General features: G+C 46.2%; 1 protein-coding gene across 1 annotated transcript in view; it reads left to right on the forward strand.

Moving 5' to 3' along the window:
- The first annotated feature begins 5 nt into the window (after positions 1 to 5).
- The window catches only part of LOC122543634 (zinc finger protein 850-like), a 113347-nt gene continuing 86945 nt past the window's right edge, over positions 6 to 26407 (forward strand). Inside the window, exons 1-3 of the mRNA XM_043682456.1 lie at positions 6 to 91; positions 3932 to 4128; positions 6759 to 7880. Of these exons, the coding sequence (XP_043538391.1) occupies positions 6847 to 7880 (1034 nt within the window). The 5' untranslated portion in view covers positions 6 to 91; positions 3932 to 4128; positions 6759 to 6846. The remainder of the gene's footprint in view (positions 92 to 3931; positions 4129 to 6758; positions 7881 to 26407) is intronic.

The raw sequence follows: 26407 nt of genomic DNA on the forward strand, positions 1-26407 counted from the left end.
GGGTTTCTAGTCGTCTTAATGTCTTTTCAACAAGTTAGTTCCTTTGAAGGCATCCTCCTACCGAGCCCCCAATCTCCATCCAAAAACAGATGTAAGTAGCTCATGATGCATCAGTTCCATTCATTCATTTGCTCTCTCTGCAGGAAGAGGTTCTAGTGATTTCCAAATCTGCAACAACATCCACGAGTTCACACTGGTGAAAGGTCATTCACTTGCTCCATGTGAGGGAAAGGATTCACTAATTCATCAGACCTGTTTGCACACCAGTGCGCTTAGGGAAGATCTCTTGGTTTTGCAAATTTAACAAAAGTGCTCTATGGATCTGTTGTTCAGCATCAATGTGCTCACTTACCAGTGACTGTTCAGGTCCTTTCACTGTGGGAGGGGGTTTAGGTGGTCACTGTATGCCATCAAATTCACACCGGGGTGACGCCCATTTTCATACTTTTCAGTGTGGGACAGGAATCACTCCATCAACCAACCTCCTGGGATAGCAGAGGGTCCGCAATTAATGAGTGTTTGGTTTCCACAGTTAATCACATCCAGGACTGAACCATGTTAATTGGTTTGCACTGATGGTAATAATACCTCAAACGTGGCTACAGTTTAGCATTTTAGGTGAAAATCAACTCAGTCAGATTTGTGTTAAATGTTGAGTGACTTGGTCTTTTCAGTACAGGTGGTTCTGCTATCACGTGCATTTCGCTAACGCGAATTCACTTTAACGTGATTGCCAAACTGGGGACACTGTTTCGAAAGCGCAAACTGTTAAAAGTGTGTGTTGGTTGTAATGTGATTACATGGCCAAAACTTTAAGTGCTGTTTCTAAAGCGCGATTTTCCTATAACCCAGGGTTGCACAAGAACACCACCATCGTGTTATAGAAGAACTACCTGTATATGTAGCAGTAGTTGGCTGTTTGTTTACCTGAGCTCATTGAACACCAGATAGTTTCCACTGGAGAGAAGCAGATCAGCTGCTCTGAATTCATTCGTTCTTTATCCCTGCCGAGATACCGGATGGATAGGATAAATAAACTGGGGATCGGTGAGTCCAGAACTAGAGGGCATAGGTTTAGGGTGAGAGGGGAAAGATATAAAAGAGACCTAAGGGGCAACTTTTTCACACAGAGAGTGGTACGTGTGTGGAATGAGCTGTCAAAGGAAGTGGTGGAGGCTGGTACAATTGCAACATTTAAGAGGCATTTGGACGGGTATATGAATAGGAAGGGTTTGGAGGGATATGGGCCAGGTGTTGGCAGATGGGACTAGATTGGGTTGGGATATCTGGTCGGCATGGACGGGTTGGACCGAAGGGTCTGTTTCCGTGCTGTACATCTCTATGACTTTATTTGACCAGAAATTCTTTTGAGTTCTCCGGTTCAGCACAAGATTTTAACCTGGAGGGCAAGCAAAATGCTTCAGACAATAAAATGAAAGAAATGTTTGTTCAAGAACTACACATCAGTACAGAATTATAAGATAAACTTTGAATTTATACATTTTGACCAAACTAACTACGTACTGTATTACAAGAGGTGCGCCTCCTTAGACTCCAACATTTCTAACGTACAAATATCGCTAAATATACTTTTTGTCAAAACTTTCCACCTTGCACTCATCACAACAATTCAAGAGGAAAATCAATGTTAATATTGTTTAGCCTGAGAAGACAGTACTGATTTGTGGGCAAGTGAAATCTGGTTGGTACAAGGTGTTTGCCATGCAGGAAACCTCAAGACCGAAAGTATCAACAAAAATTGTCTTTGGTCAATAATAATCATTCTGTGTAACCAAATGTGTGTTTACAAAAAGGGTACAACCTCAAAAGGCGATTCAGTGGGATCTGAGTGTATAGTCATTAAATGTGGCAGGACAGCTTCAGAAAGTGCTTAAGAAGCTTAACATATCAGACACATTTTTCAATAGAGGTATGGAGGACAGTCATAGAATCAGTGTCGGTGACAGTACAAGATTACAAAGGGGCATTGATAGATTCGGTGAATGTGCAAAACTGGCAGGCGAATTTCATTGTAGGTAGGTGGGAAGTCATCCATTTTGGATAAGGAAAAGGAAGGATCAAGATATTTTGTTGATGGTACAAAGTTAAATGTCCAGAGAAATCTGGAGGTTCAGGTGCTTGCATCTTTAAGATGAGACAAAGGTGCAAATAATGATCAAGATGGCTAAAAGGGCTGGAGTATAATTCTGCAGAGATTGTGCTGCAGCTATACCAAACCCTGGTTATAACCTTGGGGTACTGCGAGCAGAGCTTGACACCACTCCTTAGGCCTTTTGGGGAGCACAGTGTAAATTTACAACAACGATACCTGGACTTCAGATGTTAAAGTATGAGGGCAGATTATACAAATTAGGTCTCTTTTCTCGAAAATTTATAAGGTTAAGGGGTGAGTTGTTTGAAGCTTTCAAGATACTACAGTAATAAGAAAAGACAGAGTAGAATTCTACTGGTTCTACAACTAAGAGGCATAATCTAAAATTTGGGCCAGACCAGTCAGGAGAGATGTTAGGAAGCAGTTCTACACAAGGGGTGATAGTGAGTAGGAATTCTCTTCCACAAACACTGGTTGAGACAAGATCAATTGATGATTTTAAACTGGAGATGATACATTTTTGAGAAGCAACAGCATGAATAGAAGAGGGAATATGGGCCAAATGCAGGCAAATGGGATTAGCTTAATTTGTGAAACTTGGTTGGCATTGGATGAGTTGAACCAAAGAGTCTGTTTCCATGCTGTATAACTCTGAGGTGTTAAGGAATCTGGTCTGAATGTATTTATTCGGCCCCAGATCAGCCATGAACTAATTGAATGCCGAAACAAGCTTGAGGGCTGAATGGCCTTTCCGGTTTCTGTGTTCCCAAGTGAATGCCCTTAACTCAGGTGTTCAAAATCAGGAATGGTCTGGACAGAATATATGGGAAAAATCGTTACCCGTTGAAAAGGAGGGCACAAATGTAACATGATTACTAAAATAATCAAAGGTTATCTGAAGTGTTTAGGTTCTGGAATGCACTGCCAGAGAGTATGGTTGACGTATTGAAAAGGGAATTAGATGGTTGTTTAAAAAAATAAGAATGTGAAATACTGTGGAAAGGAGATAAGATTGAGTCAGAGTTGTACAGCATGGAAACAAACATTTGGTCTAACTCATCCATGCTGACCAGATATCCCGGATTAATCTTGGCCCATTTGCTAAAATCTGGCCCTCAAAGCCTCTCCTTTTCATATACTCATCCAAGTCCCTTTTAAATGTTATGATTGTATCAGCCTCCGCCACTTCCTCTGGCAACTCATTCCATACACGCAGTACTGTCTGCATGAAAAGGTTGCCCCTCGGATCCTTTTGAAATCTTTCCCCTCTCATCTTCAACCTATGCCTTCTAGTTTTGGACTGCCCTATCCTGGGGAAAAAGACCTTGGCTGTGCAGCCTATCCATGCCCTTCATGATTTTATAAACCTCTGTAAGTTCACTCGTCGGCCTCCGACGCTCCAGCCTATTCAGCCTCTCCCTGTAGCTCAAACTTTCCAACCCCGGCAACAGTTTGTAAATCTTTTATGCACCCTTTCAAATTTAACAACATTTATCCTAGAGTAGTACACCAAATGGGGCCTAACCAATGGCCTATAGAGCCGCAGGATGACCACCTAACTCCTCTGCTCAATGCACTGACCAAAGGCAGTAAGTAAGATGCTCATTTGAGAGTCAGCACAACACAATGGGCACTTTCTGAAATGCAATTATTATGTGATACTTAAAATAGGAGGTGCATGCCATATTATCGCACCAGCCTATGGCCCATTTGGATACCATATTTATTTGGTGAAATTAATATTTAATCTCCGTCTCCGTGTTCCAGTTTATAAACAAAACCAAACCTGGGTTATATTCTTTCTACTGTACCTGACAGGTAGCCTACCCAGACACCCACGCGGTGCGGAATGTCCCCAAGTCGTCATAATAGGGAAATGCTGCGCATGCGCAAAGCCGCCGGTGGCTGGAGCCTGTCATGGCGACGGAGAGGTGTTTGCTTCTGAGCTGCTGAAATGTCAGGAACCAAGCGGGAAGAAATAGCCAATGGATCGGACGGGTGGATGGAGCCGCGTGGTAAGGACCTTGTATAAGATTTAAACCCCGACAGTGATCCTCCTGTTATCCCGTTTGCGCAAATTACAATGACGTCGCTAGGCTTCCTCCCAGAGGTAGGCCCCTGGTAGCGGACGCCATCTTTGTGGGGGGCGGCGGCGGCGGCACACATAAGTGGGCGCCATCTTTGTAAGGGGCATTGTTTGGAATGGCTGGACTTGGGTTGTGCTCATTCAGAATGCAGACAGCATGTCCCTGAGGCTGCATTGGTCTCACTGAATTGTCATACTGTCCTAAGATTAACATAAATGTTCGGCACATTGTGGGCCAAAGGGCCTGTGCTGTTCTATGTTCTAAAATATACATGAGAGAGTACAGCATGGAAACAGACCCTTCGGTCCAACCCGTCCATGCTGACCAGATATCCCAACCCAATCTAGTCCCACCTGCCAGCACCCGGCCCATATCCCTCCAAACCCTTCCTATTCATATACCCATCCAAATGCCTCTTAAATGTTGCAATTGTACCAGCCTCCACCACTTCCTCTGGCAGCTGCTTCCATACACGTACCACCCTCTGTGTGGAAAAAGTTGCCCAGTCATATGAAGACCCAGTACAGGAATTCACAACTTTGAGCAAGCATCCTCAAATCAAGGGACTGCAGACCGCGATGGTCTGGAAGGAATGGTGGTGGCTAGCAATGTTTCTGCAGAGAGCATGGTCATTCTGGGTCAGGAAGGGGATAGGTTTAGTGAATTTCTGTCTTGGACTGGCAGTAATGTTTTTTTGTAAAAAAAAACTTTTACAGAATGTTACATGAGTAACTGCAGAGTGGAATCTCAAACCAAACATCAGGTCAAAATCTGACTGTCACTGATGTGTCTGGACATTCATCAGAACTGAGTCTCAAAACAGAGATAGACCATTTCGGAGCCGATTTGTATTAGGGTGAGTGTTGGTCACAGGGACGATTTAACTTGTGCCTGTGATGTCTCTTTGTTAAAGCTAATTAGTTCATTACACTCCCTGATCTGTGCTTGAAGCCCATCATTTTGACTTTGGGTGTTTATCTAATTCCCTTCCAATGCCTTTGTCCCAGTTTGACTTTGACTGGAGGTCAAGAAGAAGCTGCTTGGTTCAACCCCGAGGACTTTGGAATCTAGTCAGCCCCAGCTATTTCCAATGTGAAGTTATCAAAGAAAGAAAGATTACAGGGACAATTAAAGAGACACTGTGAAAGGGTGTTGTTTTAACAATGGGAAATTTTTAAACATATGCTTTAGGTCTGCTTTATATTGACATATTTTAAAGCATTATTCTTGGTATTTGAGAACCACTAGCAAGACCAGACCAACTACTTGAACTTTTGCAGTCTGTGTTCTAAATACACTCCCACAATGCTGTTAGATAAGGAGTTAGGTGAAAGAACAGGACTAAGGTAAAATCACCAACAGAAAAGTGTATTTATTTAGCACCTCCCACATAATAAAACTGTTCAAGGTCTTTCAGGTTTGGGCCGTCTATTTAGGGAAGGATGGGCTGGGCTTTGGAGGGGATCCTGAGGAGGTTTGCAAGAATGATCCTGGGGTTGAAGAGCTTGTCATGTGAGGAGCAGCTGAGGATTCGGTCTGTACACAGTGGAGTTTGGAAGGATGACGTGGTCATCTCATTAAAACTTACAGAATACGGAGAGGTCTGGACAGAATGATTGTGAAGATGATGTTTCCGCTCATAGGAGAGCCTCAGAGTGAAGGGGATGAGCCTTTAGAACTGACATGAGGAGGACATTTCTCAGCCAGAGGGCTGTGAATCTGTGGAACCCATTGCCACCGAAGGCTGTGGATACCATGTCATTGAGTGTCTTTAAGTCAGAGATACGTAGGTTCTATATTAGCCAGGAGACCAAGGGTTACAGGGAGAAGGCAGGAGAATGGGTTTGAGAAACGTAGCCATGGCAGAGCAGACTTGATAGGCCAAATGGTCTATTTCTGTGCCCGATGATGGTTCCTGATGAAGGGCTTTTGCCCGAAACATCGATTTTCCTGCTCCTCGGATGCTGCCTGGCCTGCTGTGCTTTTCCAGCAGCACTCCAATCTCCAGCATGGGCAGTACACACTTCTGCCTATTTCTGTTCCCGTATCTTATGATCTTCACCAAGACATAATCAGCAACATTTGTATCTATGAGGAGATATTAGGCCTGGTGACCAACAGCATAGTGAATGCTTTCAGGGTTTTATTACAGGGAGAATGTGATTGATGGTCAGAGAGAGGAAATTCTGAGTCCAGTTAGGAATTGTTAAAGAGGCCGGAATGAAGACTGACGCAGACATCTCAGGAGGGTTGTACAGCTGGAAGAGCTTACAGAGAAAGGCATGACCATAACCACAACGGGAAAGACGGACGAGAATTTGAAAACCTCTGCTTCTTAACTTGGGAGCCTAGGTTACTGAGCACAGAGGGTGATGGGTGAAGAAAACTCGATGTTAGTATCACACAGGCAGTTTTGGGTGACCTCGAGACTAAGAGGAGGTGAGTTTGCCAGCCTCATGCGAATGACTCGATTCATTCAGCTCAATTTTACATCCTGCCTTTGTGTTTTTGCGGGTGCTCTCAAACTTGATTTGTTGCGTGTTGAATCGATTTCACAGGGTTTCAGCAGGAGAGGGTGTGCAGCTGAGAAACTCAATCCAGACGTCAGTCGGTTTATTGCAACCTGAGGGTCGTTGGGTTTTGAACATGGAAGGAAACGGCACCGCTCACACGGGAGAGAAGCCGTACACGTGTTCGGAGTGCGGTCGAGGCTTCAGCCAGTCATCCGACCTGTTAAGGCACAAGCGCTGTCACACTGGGGAGAAACCGTACACGTGTCCCGAGTGTGGGCGAGCCTTCAGCCAGTCATCCGGCCTGTCAGAACATCAGTGTAGTCACACCGGGCAGAAACCGTGGAAATGCGGGGACTGTGGGAAGGGATTCATTTCCCCGTCAAAGCTGGAGACTCATCGGCGCAGTCACACCGGGGAGAGGCCGTTCACCTGCTCCACGTGCGGGAAGGGATTCACTGCCTCTTCCCAACTCCGGAGGCACCAGCGAGTTCACACCGGGGAGTGGCTGGTTACCTGCTCTGACTGTGGAAAGGGGTTCACTCAGTCAACCCACCTCCTCGAGCACCAGCGGGTCCACACCGGGGAGAAGCCATTCACCTGCTCCGAGTGTGGCAAGGGCTTCACTCAGTCATCCCACCTGCTCAAACACCAGAGAGTTCACACCGGGGAGAGGCCATTCACCTGCTGCGTGTGCGGGAAGGGATTCACTCAGTCCTCCAACCTGCTGTTACACCAGCGAGTGCACACCGGGGAGAGACCCTTCACCTGCTCTGAATGTGGGAAGGGTTTCACGGTGTCGTCCGACCTGCTGAGACACCAGCGGGTTCACACCGATGAGAGACCTTTCAAATGCTCAGACTGCGGGAAGTGCTTCAAAAGCTCCGGGGACCTGATGTCTCATCAACGGGTTCACACCGACGAGAGACCGTTCATTTGCTCTGACTGTGGGGCTGGCTTCAGGCGATCCTCGCAACTTACTGTGCACCAGCGCGTCCACACTGGGGAGAGACCGTTCGCCTGCCCCGAGTGTGGGAAGGGATTCCCTCAGTTATCCCACTTGCTGAAACATCAGCGAATTCACACTGGAGAGAGACCGTTCACCTGCAGCAAGTGTGAGAGAGGATTCACTCAGTTATCGCACCTGCTGAGACACCAGCGCGTTCACCAGTAACTGCTGTAGCTAAGTTTCGAGAATTCAGATAGTGGGATGCTTTATAATTAGTAAGGAACAGATATGAGATGCCAGATAAGAAGGTGTCAGTTAGCTTGGCTGGGCGTAAAGTTAATAGATTAAATTAGACTCCCTACAGTGTGGAAACAGGCCCCTCGGCCCAACCAGTCCACACCAACCCTGCGAAGAGTAACCCACCCAGACCCATTTCCCTCTGACTAATGCGCCTAACACTACGGGCAATTTAGCATGACCAGTTCACCTGACCTGCACACCTTTGGACTGTGGGAGGAAACCGGGGCACCCGGAGGAAACCCACGCAGATACAGGGAGAACGTGCAAACTCCACACAGTGGGTCACCCGAGGCTGGAATCGAACCTGGGACCCTGGCGTTGTGAGGCAGCAGTGCTAACCACTGTGCTGCTCCGTACCAGGACTGCATGAAATCCATCTACAAATACTGAGGGAGGTGAGAGTGCAGAAAATGCAGATTTTTCAGATCCCTTACACTTAGCAGTGGTGCCAGAAGATTGGAGTATTGCAAATGTTACATCCTTGGTCAATTATTTTAGCTTCAATGGTTGTGAAAATTAGAAACAAGAAATTGGATAAAATTAAAAATTATATAGACAAATGCTAGTAATTAAGAAAAATTACTTAAGGTAAAAATATATTTGATTAAAATACTCGTTCTTTTGAAGAGGCAATCAACTTATGTTTTGTAAAGAAACAGAGAGGGTTGATGGTGGCAAAGCTGATGGTATTGTGTCCATGACTTTCCAAAGACATTTGATACACTGCCACACAAAACAGCCAGAGAGTCAGAGCTGTCTGTATCTAGTACTGTCTCTGTCATCTTTAATGATCCTTGCAAACACGCACCCTAGCTCTACCTTCCCTTTCCTCTCCAAAGTCTTTGTACTTGGGCGTTCCCTAAGGATCTATCTCCATGCTGCCATTAGGTGACATCAGCCAAGAGCCCAGTGTTAGTTTTCACATGTACACTGACAATATCCAGCTCTATCTCCCCACCATTCCTCCACTGTTACTAAAATGATCAAACTGCTTATCTGACACTGCTACTGGATTCGTAGAATTGTCCTACAATTAAAATGTGGACGACCAAAGCTGTTAACCTTCAATGTGTAAAAACAATCAATCCCTCTCCCTGAAGCTGAATGTCTCTGTTCACCATGTGTATGTCTTCTTCGGTGAGTTCTGACAGCTTAACCACCCCCCCCCCTTGCAAAAACCAGACGTTTTAATTTGCAGAACTTCATCAGTCTCCAATCCCCACCCCAGCTCACCTGGGGCTGAATCTGTCAACCGTGTCCATGTCACTTTTAATATTCTTGAATCCGATACATTCCTGGCCAATCTTTTGCATTTACCCCACTCCCACCTGGAAATGTAACATGAACCAAACATTGCTGCTTTTGTGCTTGCTCAGACCTAAGTGCCATTCTTCCATTGTAATATTTTCGCTGACCTTCTGTCTCTTAATAAAACAAGGTCATGATTTAAATGATGGTATTATAGAAGCAAGAGGAGCAGGATAAACTGAACAATACAATTTTAATTGTACCTGGGAGTGTATGGACATAAATCTTTTGAATGTGACTAGAAGGCATTTGGTATGCTTTCCTTTATTGGTCAGAGTATTGAGTACAGGAGGTGGGAGGTCATGTTGCGGCTGTACAGGACATTGGTTAGGCCACTGTTGGAATATTGCGTGCAGTTCTGGTCTCCTTCCCATCGGAAGGATGTTGTGAAACTTGAAAGGGTTCGGAAAAGATTAACAAGAATGTTGCCAGGATTGGAGGGTTTGAGCTGTAGGGAGAGGCTGAACAGGCTGGGGCTGTTTTCCCTGGAGGCTGAGTGGTCAAAGGGTTAGATAGGGTGGACAGGGAGAGCCTTTTTCCAAGTATGGTGACAGCGAGCACGAGGGGACATAACTTTAAATTGAGGGATGATAGATATAGGACAGATGTCAGAGGTAGTTTCTTTATTCAAGAGTAGGAAGGGTATGGAATGCTTTGCCTGCAACGGTAGTAGATTCACCAAGTTTAAGTACATTTAAGTTGTCATTGGACAAGCATATGGACGTACATGGAATAGTGTAGGTTAGATGGGCTTCAGATTGGTATGACAGGTTGGCACAACATCGAGGGCCGAAGGGCCTGTACTGCGCGGTAATGTTCTAATGCCATCCTCTTGAAGGGTTCTGCCTCTCCCCGCTGTCTCCAAAAGGTGGAAGAGGCTGATGGAGATTCTTCTGTGACGAGTGTTGAGACAAGCTGATCAGCTGTTTCCCCTCTTCCACGAGCAAACTCTCTCCAATGTTCACGTAAGATCCTGAACTGACTTCTTCCTTCGGTCTCTTTCCCATCTCCTGTAATGTCCTCCCAGTTGTTCACCTTGTCCACAAAATCCGTGCTGCAGCTCCATCGAGTCTATTCTCGGGTGGCTGTGTGGTTAGCACTGCTGCTGCACAGCGCCAGGGACCTGGGTTCGATCCCAGCCTCAGGGCAGCTGTCTGTGTGGAGTTTGCACATCCTCCCCACAGTGTACGCATGGGTTTCCTCTGAGTGCTCTGGTTTCCCTCCACAAACCAAAGATGTGCAGGTTAGAGTGAATTGGCAATGCTAAATTGCCCCAGGGATGTGTAGGTTAGGTGGTATTAGTCAGGGACAAATATAGGGTAGGGGAATGGGTTACCCTCTGGAGGGTCGGTGTGGACTTGTTGGGCCGAAGGGTCTGTTTCCACTCTGCAGGGATTCTAATTCTAACTATCACATAAGATCCCCCACATTCACCAATTGTATTCATGACTTAGCTTCCAGTCCATATCCTTTTCAAATCTGTCATCCTTAATCCCTTAAAAAACCGAAAGAACTGCAGTTGATGTAAATCAGGAACAAAAGCAGAAGTTGCAGTGTACTTTTCACTGTGCTCTCGGACCAAGTATTTGAGCAGACAGAACAATAAAGCTGAAATCTAAAATCTAATTTCCATTGTCGCCTAGCAGGGTGGGGCTTTTCTCATGGAATCTCACCAGTGTGGAAACAGGCCCTTCGGCCCAACAAATCCACACCAACCCCTCAGCAGGTCTGGCAGCATCCGTGAAGAGAAATCAAGAGTTATCCTTCCTCAGAACTGAGCTTTTCCAGCAATTTCCGTTTTTTGGTATCCAAAATCCCTCCTTGTCGCTGAGGGAAATGGTCATTTCTTAATCTTTTCGACTGGACTGTGGGATTTGTCGAGGATGGCCATGTCTCTTCCGATGCCTCTTGGTAGCATCGCTGCTTCGTCGGTACCAGAGTGGGACACCGCAGCACCAGGCCGCGGCAGCAGAGAGTGCCCAGCCTGAGGGTCGATGGCAGGAGGGACAAGACAAAGCTGCAGCTGCTTGAATCCAAAGTACTCGAGCAGAGCACAGCAAGCCAGGCAGCATCAGGAGGTGGGGATGTTGCCAGTATAGAGTCATAGAGATGTACAGCATGGAAACAGACCCTTCGGTCCAACCTGTCCATGCCTCTAGTTCTGGCCTCCCTGGCCCCAGGGAAAAGACTTTGCCTATTTACCCTCTCCTTGCCCCTCATAATTTTGTAAACCTTCATAAGGTCACCTCTCAGCCTCCGACGCTCCAGGGAAAACAGCCCCAGTGTATTCAGCCTCTCCCTCTTGTAAGTCTTCTTCAGGAATGGAGGCGGGGGTAAGGGGGGGGTGGTGTTGCAGATAGAGGGGTGGGGGTTAGGGTTGTGGGAGGGGTGAGCGGTGGCGAGCTGGTGATAGGTGGGTACAGACAGTAAGGCAGCAGCCAGTCGTGAAAGATGGTGGCAGCGGTGGCAAAGTCTGACTTGACCAATGGAGGCGGTCCTTGGTGAAGGCGGCCGGCAAGCACAGGTGGGTCTTAGCCCAACGCGGCTGATAGTTTGCCCAACGCAGAGGAGAGCGAGCCCTCTTAGGGAAAGCCCGGCTCTAATGTCTGCAGGCCCATGGCTAAGGAAGGGGCTGTAAGGTTTGACTTTATAAACTTTGCTTCTGTATGATTTGGAGGAGCAGATATTGGACTGGGGTGGACAAAGTTAAAAAATCACACAACATCAGGTTATAGTCCAACAGGAGCAGCACTCCGAAAGCTAGTGCTTCCAATTAAACCTGTTGGACTATAGCCTAGTGTTAGGTAAAAACAATGACTGCAGATGCTGAAAACCAGATTCTGGATTAGTGGTGCTGGAAAAGCACAGCAGTTCGAGGAGCAGGAAAAATCGACATTTCGGGCAAAAACCCTTCATCAGGGCACCCCCACCTCCATTCCTGAAGAAGACTTACAATAGGGAGAGGCTGAACAGGCTGGGGCAGCGGAGGCTGAGGGGTGACGTTATAGAGTTTTACAAAATTATGAGGGACATGGATAGGGTAAATAGGCAAAGTCTTTTTCCCTGGGGTCGGGGAGTCCAGAACTGGAGGGCATAAGTTTAGAGCGAGAACGGAAATATATAAAAAAAGAGACCTAAGGGCTTTTGCCCGAAACGTCGATTTTCCTGCTCCTTGGATGCTGCCTGAACTGCTGTGCTTTTCCAGCACCACTAATCCAGAATATAGCCTAGTGTGTGATTTTTAACTGTTTCTCTACATTGTGACTAAGATTTTGTACCTGGGTACTTTGTCCTCAAGATGGCGCCATTGTACACTTTCCACTGTACATCTAGAACCGAGTACTTGAGCAGACAGACCTATAAAACATAAATCTAAAATCTAATTTCCATTGTCGCCTAGCAGGGTGGGGTATTCTCATAGATTCCCTCCAGTGTGGAAACAGGCCCTTCAGCCCTACAAATCCACACCGACCTCTCCGAAGAGTATCCCACCCAAACCCATTTCCCATTACTCTGTACTTACCCTTGACTAAGAAGGTAAATTGGTTTGAATGAAACTTACAGAACGCTGAGAGGCCTTGATAAAGTAGATGTGGAGAAGATGTTTCCACTACGGTGGCTCGGTGGTTAGCACTGCTGCCTCACAGCACCAGGGACCCGGGTTCCATTCCAGCCTCGGGGCAACTGTCTGTGTGGAGTTGCACATTCTCCCCGTGTCTGCTTGGGTTTCCTCCGGGTGCTCCTGTTTCCTCTCTCAGTCCAAAGATGTGCAGCTCAGGTGAATTGGCCATGCTAAATTGCCCATAGTGTTAGGTGCATTAGTCAGAGGGAAATGGGTCTGGGTGGTTTACTCTTCGGAGGATTAGTGTGGACTTGTTGGGCCAAAGGGCCTGTTTCCACACTGTAGGAGAATCTAATAAATAGATTATGGTGGGATTGTAGTAATATCTCTGGACTCGTAATGATTTTGATTATGAGCATAAGAGGTATAGTTAGTATGTTTGTCATCAGACTGGAAAAGGACTGAGACACAGACACACCTGAGTGAGAGAGTTCCAGTTAACTGAATATGGAAAGAGCTTTAACCAGTTACAAGGACAGAATGATTGTTCAATTGAACTGCATGTGCATAGAGCTTTAGAAAGTTACATAGAGGGCAGCAATTGTACATAAGCTGTCTGTGTGGACGAGGATTCAGCTGATCAACCTGGAGGCCTCTGTATCGTGGTGAAACCGTGGGGACTGTGGGAAGGGACTTAATTACCTATTTACTCTCACTACAAGACTAGGCTGAAGTGATCACCTCCCCTCACTCCACTTCAGTAAATCCATTCGGGGAGAAACTATTCACCTGCTCCAAGTGTTGGAAGAGATTAACTCAGTCTTCTGCACTGCTGAAGTACTAACAAGTTCATCAATGACTACAGGAGTTAGATTTTGATGTTACTGTCGATGTTTCATGTTTACACTGGAAGCTGGGTGAATCCTGCGATACATTAAGGAAGTGGTAATGGACACACACTTTAAGTTCCTAGAAATAAAGCACAACCTCTTGCAACTCGGTTTAGTGTCAGGAAGAACAACAGTGAACGCTGGAAATATGCTGTCAAATCAGAGATAGGGGCCAATCTGGGATCTGTTCCTGAAATAAAGTATAGTAATGCAGCAGATTTAGACTTTCCACTGCAAAAACGGTGGTAGTCATTTTTTTTTAGATTAGATTCCCTACAGTGTGGAAACAGGCCCTTTGGCCCCACAAGGCCACACTGAGTAACCCATCCCCCTCTGACTAATGTACCTAACACTACGGGCAATTTAGCATGGCCAATTCACCCTGATCTGCACATCTTTGGACTGTGGAAGGAAACCGGAGCACCCGGAGGAAACCCACGCAGACTCGGGGGAGAATGTGCAAACTCCACACAGAGTCACCCAAGGCTGGAATCGAACCTGGGACCTGCTAGCCACTGAGACACCATGCCACCTTTTATGGTCTGAGAATTTCAAATGTTTTTGTTTGACAGTCCTGGAAAAACTTGTAAGTGTTGGCAATAACAAGTTGCATTTATATGCAACCTTTAACATATTATGAAGATTAGATTAGATTCCCAACAGTGTGGAAACAGGCCCTTCAGCCAACAAGTCCACACTGACCCTCCGAAGAGTAACCCACCCGGACACATTCCCCTACATTTACCCCTTCACCTAACGCTACGGGCAATTTAGCATGGCCAGTTCACCTGGCCTTCACATCTTTGGACTGTGGGAGGAAACCGGAGCACCCGGATAAAATCCGCGTAGACACGGGGAGAATGTCTGTGTGGAGTTTGCACAGTCGCCTGAAGTGGGACTTGAATCTGGGTTCCTGGCGCTGTGAGGCAGCAGTGCTAACCACTGAGCCATTGGTATGTTATCCAAATAATCAATATTTTAAAAATTATTTATTAAATATGAAATATGAAAATTAATATAAACAGGCTACTTAAATGGAATCTAGGCAAAAGTAACGACTGCGGGTGCTGGAGAGTAAGTAGGTAATTAAATCCCTTCCCACAGTCCCCACGCTTTCACCACGATACAGAGGCCTCCAGGTTGATCAGCTGAATCCTCATCCACACAGACAGCTTATGTACAATTGCTGCCCTCTATGTAACTTTCTAAAGCTCTATGCACATGCAGTTCAATTGAACAATCATTCTGTCCTTGTAACTGGTTAAAGCTCTTTCCATATTCAGTTAACTGGAACTCTCTCACTCAGGTGTGTCTGTGTCTCAGTCCTTTTCCAGTCTGATGACAAACATACTAACTATATCTCTTATGCTCATAATCAAAATCATTTATACGAACAAAGAACCCGAAGGAAACCCACACAGACACGGGGAGAATGTTCAAACTCCCCACAGACAGTCACCTGAGGTGGGATTTGAACTCAGGTCCCTAGCACTGTGAGGCAGCAGTGCTAGCCACTAAGCCACTGTGCCACCCTTAGAGCAATACAGACCAAATGCCAGTAATTGGAACTAGCTGCGTTGGCACCATGGTCAGTTTGGGCTGAAGGGCCTGTTTCCATGCTGTGTTACTCCATGACTCTGTGTTGCTATTCCAAATGCCATCTTAGATACAAAATTTGAAAAATAAAGAGGTAAGTTAGAATGTTGATCGCTGCAGTTCTTAGTATAAAGTAAAAAAATAGAGGAACAAAGTTAAAAGTTTAATCATTTCTGTTCTTTCTTAAGCCATGGGCCCACACACTCACTGTGCACTGACTGCCCTCTCTCCTGCGCTTGCTAAACTTTTACCGCGTTGGGCAGCGTCCTGCCAAGCTCACCACAGAACACAAACCACTAACACACTTTGTTGCCCCTGCTCCTCCAATGCACGAGCTCTCTTCAGAAGGTGAGGAACAAACCCTAAGGAAACCTTGCACTGCCTCTCCAGCATCCTCCTCTCCCCACCCCCACCTCCCGCTTCTGTTTCTCCTTCAGGCTGCTCTTCTTGCTCAGGTTGCACTCGCTCTGGGGTGGTCTGCAGCAGAATCGCGACTCCCAGTTGGTTGTGTGCCCGCGGCTCCTCTTCTCCTGGGACTTTGGAGCGTTTGGATGGCCTTTTCTTGTCCTGAGAGTGTGAGCAGGTCCGCCGCTAACCTTGTTTGCTGCTCTTGGTGCACTTCGAGTGCAATGAGTTACGGTTCTGAGACCAGCCTGTCCGGCTCAGTCAGGGGGCTACGAGGAGATGCTTGGATCAAAAATCCCAGGGACATTGCAAAACTCAAACGCGGCGTTAGATCAAAATCTGACAGAATCACCCCATCCACGCGAATCCGAATATTTTGTGCCTCTGAATGTAGAAGGAAAAATATTTCTCCATTTTTATTTCCAAGCCATCAAAAGATGATGATAGCAAAATTGGAGGTGTAGTGGACAGCAAAGAAGGTTACAACGGGATGTTGATCAGATGGGCCAATGGACGGAGACGTGGCAGGTGGAGTTTAATTTAGATAAATGTGAGCTGCTGCATTTTGGGAAAGCAAATCTTAGCAGGACTTACACACTGAATGGTAAGGTCCTAGGGAGTGTTGCTGAACAAAGAGACCTTGGAGTACAGATTCATAGCATCTTGAAAGTAGAATCGCAGGTAGGTAGGCATTTGAAGGCGGCGTTTGGTATGCTGTCCTTTATTGATCAGAGTTGAGAAGTCATGTTGCGGCTGTACAGGATATTGATTAGGCCACTTTTGGAATATTGCGTGCAATTCTGGTCTCCTTCCCATTGGAAGAATGTTGTGAAACTTGAAAGGGTTCAGAAAATATTTACAAGGATATCAGGGCTGATGAAGGGCTTTTGCCCAAAACATTGATTTTTCCCGCTCCTCGTCTGCTGCCTGACCTGCTGTACTTTTCCAGCACCACTCTAATCTCCAGCATCTGCAGTACCCACTTCTGCCTTACAAGGATGTTGCCAGGGTTGGAGGATTTGAGCTATAGGGAGAGGTTGAAATAGGCTGGGACAGTTTTCCCTGAAGCGTCGGAGGCTTAGGGGTGACGTTATAGAGGTTTATAACATCATGAGGGGCATGGATAGGATAAATAGACAAAGTCTCTCCCTTGGGGTGGGGGAGTCCCGAACTAGAGGTTTAGGGTGAGGGGGTAGGATATAAAAGCACCTAAGGGGCAACATTTTCACGCAGAGGGTGGTGTGTGTATGGAACGAGCAGCCAGAGGAAGTGGTGGTGGCTGGCAGATTTGCAGCATTTAGGAGGCACTTGGATGGGTATATGAACAGGAAGGGTTTGGAAGGATAAGGGCCGGGTGCTGGCAGGTGGGACTAGATTGGGTTGGGATATCTGGTCGGCGTGGACGGGTCTGTTTCCATTCCGTACATCACTATGACTCTGTGTGCAGGTTAGGGTGAATTGGCTATGCTAAGTTGCCCATGATGTGAGGTGCATTAGTCAGAGGGAAATGGGACTGGGTGGGTTACTCTTCGGAGGGTCAGTGTGAACCTTTTGGGCCGAACGGCCTGTTTCCACCCTGTAGATAACCTAACCTAATCTAATCACTGTAACACTTTTCACTTGTGTTTTTGTACTGGAGTACGTGAGACAATAAAAAGCCTAAATCTGAACCCTCCTCTCATCTCTTGTGGCGGGAGATGACAAAACTGTTCATTGTCAGCTCAGCAGAGAGACTAGAAACAAACAATTCGGAGAGGAGGGTAACCAATGGGAATGAATGGGGCGGGCCTGGAGGACCGAGCGGGTGCGGATGGTCTTCCAACCAATGGGAGTAAACGGGGGCAAGACTAGTTGACTGAGATGGAACTTTGGCTGGATCAAACGTAGCAGATGGAGATTGCATTGGGTATGCAATGCATTTTCGGTGTGTTTTTGAATCTATGCAACCCGTCCACCTCTTCTCATCCCCCTCATCAGCCTTGCGTGCTCGAAGGTAAACAATCCCAGGCTATCCATGCTCTCTGAATTGCTCCAGGCCCAGGTAACACCCTGGTGAATCTCCTCCTTTTATATACATCCTTCCCCTGGTGTGGCGACCAGAACTGGACGCAGTATTTCCAGCTGAGGCCGAACTAACTTAATAGCTCAATCAAAACCTCTTTGCTCACATATTCAAGGTCGATACAGCGTGGAGATGGTTAAAAAAAAGCACAGCAGCTCAGGCAGCATCTGAGGAGCAAGAGAGTTGGCATTTCTGGCTTTACCCTTCAGGTACTCAATGCCCTGACTGATAAGGCATTTAGGAAACTTGCCTTTCTGAACAAAATTGCGTACCCATCTTCAAAGATCTTTGTACCTGCACAACAAGGTTCCTCTGATCCTGTGTCGTACCTGGGGTCCTATTCAATGCCTTGTTAGTCATCTCAAAATGCAACACCTCACGCTTTACGGAGGGGGGTGGAAAAGAGTCCATTTGCCACTGTTCAACCCATCTGATTAGCCTCTCTGTATCAGCCCATAGTCAAGGCCTTTCCACCTTGCTATTTACTCCCCCATTGATTTTTATATAATATGCACAGTTAGTGATCACACCTCTGACATTCATGTTTAGATCTTTAAGAGTCATACAACATGGAAACAGGCTCTTTGATCCAATTTGTCCACACTGACGAGGCTTCCTAAACAGAACTGGTCCTATTTGTTTGCATTTGACCCGTATTGCTCTAAACCTTTGCTATCCATGAACTCTGTCCAAAGTAATAAACTCTGTCCAGCCAGCTATGCCCATGTCTCACAGGTAAATTAGAAAATTATCTCAGCAATGACTGAGTGAGTGAATTCTCTCCCATACTCAGCAAGAGTATAGTTTTGCTTTACTGAACTCGCTGGTGTCCAGTGAGCTGGAATAATGCTCTGAACTCAGTCCTGCAGTGAGAGCATCTGAATGGTCTGTACCCAGGGAACTCAAATACCTTAAACTTTTTCTGGCAGCTTATTCCATACACGCACCACCCTTTGTGTGATAAATGAGTGTTGCCCCTCAGATCCCTTTTAAATATTTACCTTCTCACCTTAAACCTATGCCCTGCAGTTTTTGACTCCCCTATCTACACCCCTCATGATTTTATAAATCTCAATAAAGGTCACCCCTCAGCCTCCTAAGCTCCAGTGAAAAATGTCCCAGCCTACTCAGCCTCTCCTTATAACTCAAAACTTTCCAGATTTATTAACATTGTTGTAAATTGTTTTTTTCACCTTTTCCAAATTAAGAACATCCTTCCCATAAGCATGGTAACCAGAACACAGTACACAGTACACCATACACCAAATATGGCCTTACCAGTGTCTTGTACAGTTGAGCATGTCATTTCAATTTCTGTTCTCAATACACTGACCAATAGGGGCAAACGTGCCTAATGCCTTCTTCACCACCCTGTCCACCAGTGACACCATTTTAAAGGAACTTTGTACCTGCCGCCTTTAAATGTATATTGTGAACAGCAAGGGACCGAGCACAGAACCCTTTGTTTCACCACTGGACATAGGCTTCTAAACATAATACCCTTCAATCATCACCCTCTGCTTCCACCCTCTAAGCCAATTCTGAATCCAATTTTCCCTTGATCCCAAGGGCTCTTACTGACTTAACCAATGTCCCAGGCAAATCCCTATCAAAAGCTTCACTGAAGTCCAAACAAACTACATCAACTTCACCACCTTCATAAGCACCAGTCAGTTCACATTGGGGAAAGACCATTCCTCTGCTCTCTCTGTGGGAAGGGCTTTGTTGAGTCATGCAACCTGCTGAGACACCAGAGAATTTCTATTGGGAAGAGACCTTTTAAACGCCCATATTGCTGGAATTACAATAAATATTCCGGGGACTTGGTGTCCCATCAACAAGAGAGTCTGTTCAGGTTGCCATTCCAGCTCACTGCACACCACTGCATTCACTCCAGGAAGTGGACTTTCACCTGCTCAGAGCGTGCAAAAGGATTCACCCAATCATCCAGCCCGCTCTCACACCAGTGAGTTCCCTGGGTACAGACCGTTCAGATGCTCTCACTGCAGGACTGAGTGCAGGGCATTATTCCAGTTCACTGGACACCAGCGAGTTCAGTAAAGCAAAACTATACTCTTGCTGAGTCTGGGAGAGAATTCACTCACTCAGTCATCCAGTTTGCTGAGATAATTTTCTACTTTACTCATGAGACATGGGCACAGCTGGCTGGACAGAGTTTATTGCCTGCCTCTAACTGCCCTAGTTAGGTGATGGTGAGCTTCCTTCTTGAACCACTGTCGTCCTTGTGCTGTAGGATGACCCTAAAATGCCCTGGGGAAGGGAATTCCAGGATTTTGACCCAGTGACCATAAAGGAAGAGTGATATATTTTTAAGTCAGGATGGTGAGTGGCTTGGTTGGGAACTTGCAGGGGGTGGTGTTCCCATGTGGCTGTTTCCCTTGTCCTTCTAGATGGAAGTGGTCGTGTGTCTGCAAGATGCTGTCTGAGGATCTTTGGTAAATTTCTGCAGTGCACCTGTAAATACTAGACAGTGCTGATACTGAACATTGGTGGTGGAGGGAGTGGATGTGTCAATCCAGCAGGCTGATTTGTCCTGGATGGTGTCATGCTTCTTGAGTGTTGTTGGAGCTGTACCCATCCAGGCAACTGGGGAGTATTCCATCACGCTCCTGACTTGGGCCTTGAGGATGATCAACAGGCTTTGGGGAGTCAGGTGGTGAGTTACAATATTCCTAGCCTCTGACCTGCTCTTTTAGCAACTGCGTTTATGTGGTGAGTTCACTGGAGTTTCTGCTCAATAGTAACTCCCCCCACTCTCCAAGAATGTTGATAAGGGGGGATTGAACATAGAACACAAAACAATACAGCGCAGTACAGGACCTTTGGCCCTCAAAGTTGCACCGACCTGTGAAATCGATCTGAAGCCCATCTAACCTACACTATTCCATTCTCATCCATATGTTTATCCAATGACCACTTAAATGCCCTTAAAGTTGACGAGTCTGTTACTGTTGTAGGCAGGGTGTTCCATGCCCCTACTACTCCCTGAGTAAAGACACTACCTCTGACATCTGTCCTGTGTCTATCACCCCTCAATTTAAAGTTTTGTCCCCTCATGCTAGTCATCACCATCCAAGGAAAAAGGCTCTCACTGTCCACCCTATCTAATCCTCTGATCATCTTGTATGCATCTATTAAGTCATCTCTTAACCTTCTTCTCTCATGAAAACAGCCTCAATACCTCAGCCTTTCCTCATAAGACCTTCCCTCCATACCCGGCAACATCCTGGTAAATCTCCTCTTTTCCAAAGCTTCCACATCCTTCCTGTAATGGGGTGACCAGAACCGTACACAATATTCCAAGTGTGGCCGCAGCAGAGTTTTGTACAGCTGCAACATGACCTCGTGGCTCTGAAACTCAATCCCCCGTACCAGTAAAAGCTTTCTTAACAACCCTATCAACCTGGATGGCAACTTTCAAGGATCTACGCACATGGACACAGATGTCTCTGTTCATCTACACTACCAAGAATCTGACCATTAGCCCAGTATTCTGTATTCCTGTTACTCCTTCCAAAGTGAATCACCTTACACTTTTCCACATTAAAGTCCATTTACCACCTCTCAGCCCAGCTCTGCAGCTTACCTATGTCCCTCTGACACCTGCAACATCCTTCCACTGGCCACAACTGCACAGACCTTAGTGTCATCCACAACTTTACTATCTCATCTTTCTACACCCTCATCCAGATCATTTATAAAAATGACAAACAGCAGTGGCCCCAAAACAGATCCTTGCAGTACACCACTAGTAATTGAACTCCATGATGAACATTTCCTATCAACCACAACCCTCTGTCTTCTTACAGCTAGCCAATTTCTGATCCAAACCACTAAATCGCCCTCAATCCAATTAGATTAGATTCCCTACAGTGTGGAAACAGGCCCTTCGGCCCAACAAGTCCACACCAACCCGCCGAAGCGCACCCACCCAGACCCATTCCCCTACATTTACCCCTGCACCTAACACTATGGGCAATTCAGCATGGCCAATTCACCTGGCCTGCTATCTCCATATTTTCTGCGATAGCCTACTGAAATCCATATACACCACATCGACTGCTTTACCCTCATCCACCTTTTTGGTCACCATCTCAAAAGAACTCAATAAGGCTTGTGAGGCAAGACCTACCCTTCACAAAATAGTGTTGACTATCCCTCATCAAGTTATTCCTCTCCAGATTATAAATCCTCTCTCTTATAATCCTTTCCAACACTTTACCCACAACCGAAGAAAGACTCACTGGTCTATAATTACCACTACTCTCCTTCTTAAATAAGGGAACAACATTTGCTATCCTCCAGTCTTCTGGCATTATTCCTGTAGACAATGACGACAAAGATCAAAGCCAAAGGCTCTGCAATCTCCTCCCTGGCTTCCCAGAGAATCCCAGGATAAATCCCATCTGGCCCGGGGACTTATTTATTTTCATATGTTCCAGAAATGCTAACACCTCCTCCGAATGAACCTCATTCCCATCTAATGCAATAGCCTGTATTTCAGTATTCTCCTCAACAACATTGTCTTTTTCCAGTGTGAATACTGATTAAAAATATTCACTTAGCGCCTCTCCTATTTCCTTGGACTCCACGCACAACTTCCCACTACTGTCCTTGGCAGGCCCTAATCTTATTCTAGTCATTTTTTTATTCCTGACATACCTATAGAAAGCTTTAGGGTTTTCTTTGACCCTACCTACCAAAGACTTCTCACATCCCCTCCTTGCTCTTCTTAGCTCTCTCTTTAGGTCCTTCCTGGCTAACTTTTAACTCTCAAGTGCCCTAACTGAGCCTTCAAGTCTCATCTTTTCATAAGCCTCCTTCTTCCTCTTGAAGAGAGATTCATCTTTGTTAGTAAACCTCAGTATCCTTGATCGACCACTTCCTCCCTGCCAGGTACATACTTAACAAGGACTCGCAGTGGCTGATCCTTGAATAAGCTCCACATTTCAACTGTGTCCATCCCCTGCAGTTTCCTTCCCCATCTTATGCATCCTAAGTTTTGCCTAATTGCATCATAATTGCCTTTCCCCCAGCTATAACTCTTACCCTGCGGTATATACTTGTGCCCTTCCATCGCTCAAGTAAATGTAACCATAATGTGGTCACTATCACCAAAGTGCTCACCTACCTCAAAATCTAATACCTGCCCGGGTTCATGACCCAGTACCAAATCTAATGTGGCCTCGCCCCTTGTTGGCCTGTCTACATACTGTGTCAGGAAACACTCCTGCACACATTGGACAAAAACTGACCCATCTTAAATACTCAAACTATAGCATTTCCAGTCAATATTAGCCAAGTTAAAGTTCCCCATAACAATTACCCTGTTACTCTCACTCTTTCGAGAATCATCTTTGCAATAGTTTCCTCTACATCCCTGGAACAATTCGGAGGCCTACAGAAAACTCCCAACAGGGTGATCTCTCCTCTCCCGTTTCTAACCTCAGCCCATAGTATCTCAGTAGATGAGTCCTAGTACAGTCCTTGATGGTAACACCATTGAATGTCAAGAGTCATTGGTTAGATTGTCTGTTACTAGAGAGAGTCATTATCTGGCATTTTTGTGGCATGAATGTTACTTGCCACTTGTCAGCCCAAGTCTGGATTTTGTTCAGATCTTGTCACGTTTGAACATAGACTGTTTCACTATCCAAGGAGTCACAAATGGTGCTGACGTTGTACAATTAATCATCAGCAAACACCCACTCTGACTTTATGATGCAGTGAAGGTCATTGATGAAGCAGCCGAAGATAGTTGGGCCTAGGACACAACCCTGAGGAACACCTGCAGAGGTGTCCTGAAACTAAGATGGCTGACCTCCAACAACCACATCTTCCTATGGGGCAGGCATGAGTCCAACCAGAGAGTTTGCCCCGTCATACCCATTGATTCCAGTTTCTCTTGGGTTCCTTGATGCCACGTCTGGTCAAGTCCTTCTTTCCATGTTTGAACCAAGGCTGTGATGAGGTCAGGAGCTGAATGGCCCTGGCAGAACCCAAACTGGGTGTCACTGATCAGGTACTATTTGATGGAGCTGTCGATGACACCTTCCGTCACTTTACTGATTATCAAGAGTCGACTGACTGGATCTGTCTGTTTTTTTCTGTACAGGACGTAGCTGGGCAATTTTCCACTTTGTTGGGTAGATAAGAGAGTTGTAACTGTCCTGAAAGAGCTAGGCTAGAGGAGCACCTTCTGGAGTGCAAGTCTTCAGTCAGGGCCCATAGTCTTTGCACTAATGAACTCACAGCGCGGAGAGGCCATTCATTTGCTCTAAGTGAGAGAAGGATTCAGTCAGCCGTCCCACATAAGGAGACACCAGCCTCTTCACTATTAACTGCAGTGACTGGATTTTGCTGTTAATCTCATCCAAGACTCAACCATGTTCATAAACTCCAGCCCAGTTCACATTCTGGTTATAAATGAAATAAATCAGCTTTGTGTTAACCAGAGTGCGCGTGGGTGTTGAGTTTTTTTTTTAAACAGCACTAACACCGGTTAGTTACTTTAGAAGGGCTCTCCCTCTCCCTGTCTCCGCCATCCTCACCTCCAACAAATAGAACAGCTTATGGAGCTTCTTTGTCACCAACAGTGAGTCAATTTGCCTCTGCTGCTTGCATGTCTTCCCCTGGACAAAACTGTCTCTGTAATTTCCCTCTCTCTTGGTGTCAATCTGAACTCACGTCTTTCTCCAGAAGCTGTCCAATGACCCCCCACCAAATTCAAACTCCACTGCCATTACTCTTTCTTGCACCAAGTCCCATTCTCCCATCACTGTTCTATATGGGCTTTTGGTCAAGGAGTGCATTGATTTTAAGTTGCCATTTAGAGTCATAGAGATATACAGCATGGAAACAGAACCTTTGATCCAACGCATCCATGCCGACGAGATATTCTAAACTAATCTCGTCCCATTTGCCAGCACTTGACCCATATCCCACTAAACCCTTCCTATTCATATACCCAACCAGATGCCTTTTAAATGTTGTAATCGTATCAGCCTCCACCACTTCCTCTGGCAGCTCATTCCATACAGGCACCACCCTCGACGTGAAAAAGTTGCCTCTTTAGGATCCTTTTAAATCTTTCCCATCTCACCTAAAACCTATGCCCTCTAGTTCTGGACCTCCCCACCCCAGGGAAAAAGACCTTGGATATGTATGTCCCCCCCATGATTTTATAAACCTCTATAAAGGTCACCTCTCAGCCTCCAGGGAAAACAGCACCAGCCTATTCAGCCTCTCCTCTACAGCTTAAACCTCCAACATTGGCAACATCCTTGAAAGGGTTCAGAAGATGTTTGCAAGTTTCACAACATCCCACCTATAGGCAGGAGAGCAGAATTGCACGTAATATTCCAAAAGTGGCTAAGCCAATATGACCTCCCAACTCCTACACCCAATGCTCTGACAGATAAAGTTGAAAATCACACAACATCAGGTTATAGTCCAACAGGTTTATTTGGAAGTACAAGCTTTTGGAGCACTGTTCTGAAGGCTTGTACTTCCAAATACACCTGCTGGGACTATAACATGGTGGTTGAGAGTTTTAAACTTTATCCACCCCAGTTCAACACCAGCATCCCCACATCCTACCAGATAAAAGAAACATACCAAATGCCTTCTTCACTATCATCCCTGCCTGCAACTCCACTTTCAACGAAGTATGAACTTGCACTCCAAGGTATCTTTGTTCTGCAACATTCCCCAGTTCCTTACCGTTAAGTGTATGTGTCCTACCCTGATATGCCTTTCCAAAATTGCAGCACCTCACGTTTATCTACATTGAACTCCATCTCGGCCCGTTTTTTTTCCTCAGATTCCGCCTGGGGCCTGGACCCCTACCTCCTTCTGTCACTCACCAGATTGCCTCGAGTGGTTATTATCACTCCCTGTCACCTACTGTGGACTCCCTCTCCTTCTGGACCCTTCCTCTATCACACCCTCAGAAGAGGAGGAACCTGCCTCTCGCGTCACAATGAGACAATGGCTGATTGGCGGAGGCTCCGGGTCAATCGAGGGAGTGGGCAGAGCTGAGCGGCTCGGACCAATCGGAGTGAATGAAGGGCGGACCAAGCGACTGCCCACGTGATCATCCCGACGGACGGTGACGATCTGCGCAGACGCAGGGTCGCCCTGAGTGAAGAGATGGCCCAGTGCGCGAGGTTGTGGAGACGGTAAAGGAACAGAAACAGGGGCGGGGGAAAAGACAAATGGCGTCAATGTGTGCTGGGAAGTTTCATAAAAACCCGATGTCGGCTGCCAGGCCCGATTAGGATCTCCCGATCTTGTCTTCCCGGCAAATGGGGAAATGGCCGTGGGCCTCAAAAGGTCGTAGGCCCGAGTTGGCGCCGACATCTTTCTGCGTGGCAATATGTCGCGGTACGCATGCGTGGACGCCATCGTTTTAGGGGGCAAGGTGCTGTGTGGCATTCCATTACTGTAACAGGGAGGATTTAAACTGAGAGAAAGTGAGGGCTGCAGATGCTGGAGATCAGAGCTGAAAATGTGTTGCTGGAAAAGCGCAGCAGGTCAGACAGCATCCAAGGAACAGGAGAATCGACGTTTCGGGCACAAGCCCTTCTTCAGGAATGAGGAAAG

Source organism: Chiloscyllium plagiosum, chromosome 44 (assembly GCF_004010195.1).
Source record: "Chiloscyllium plagiosum isolate BGI_BamShark_2017 chromosome 44, ASM401019v2, whole genome shotgun sequence".
Lineage (NCBI taxonomy): Eukaryota > Metazoa > Chordata > Chondrichthyes > Orectolobiformes > Hemiscylliidae > Chiloscyllium > Chiloscyllium plagiosum.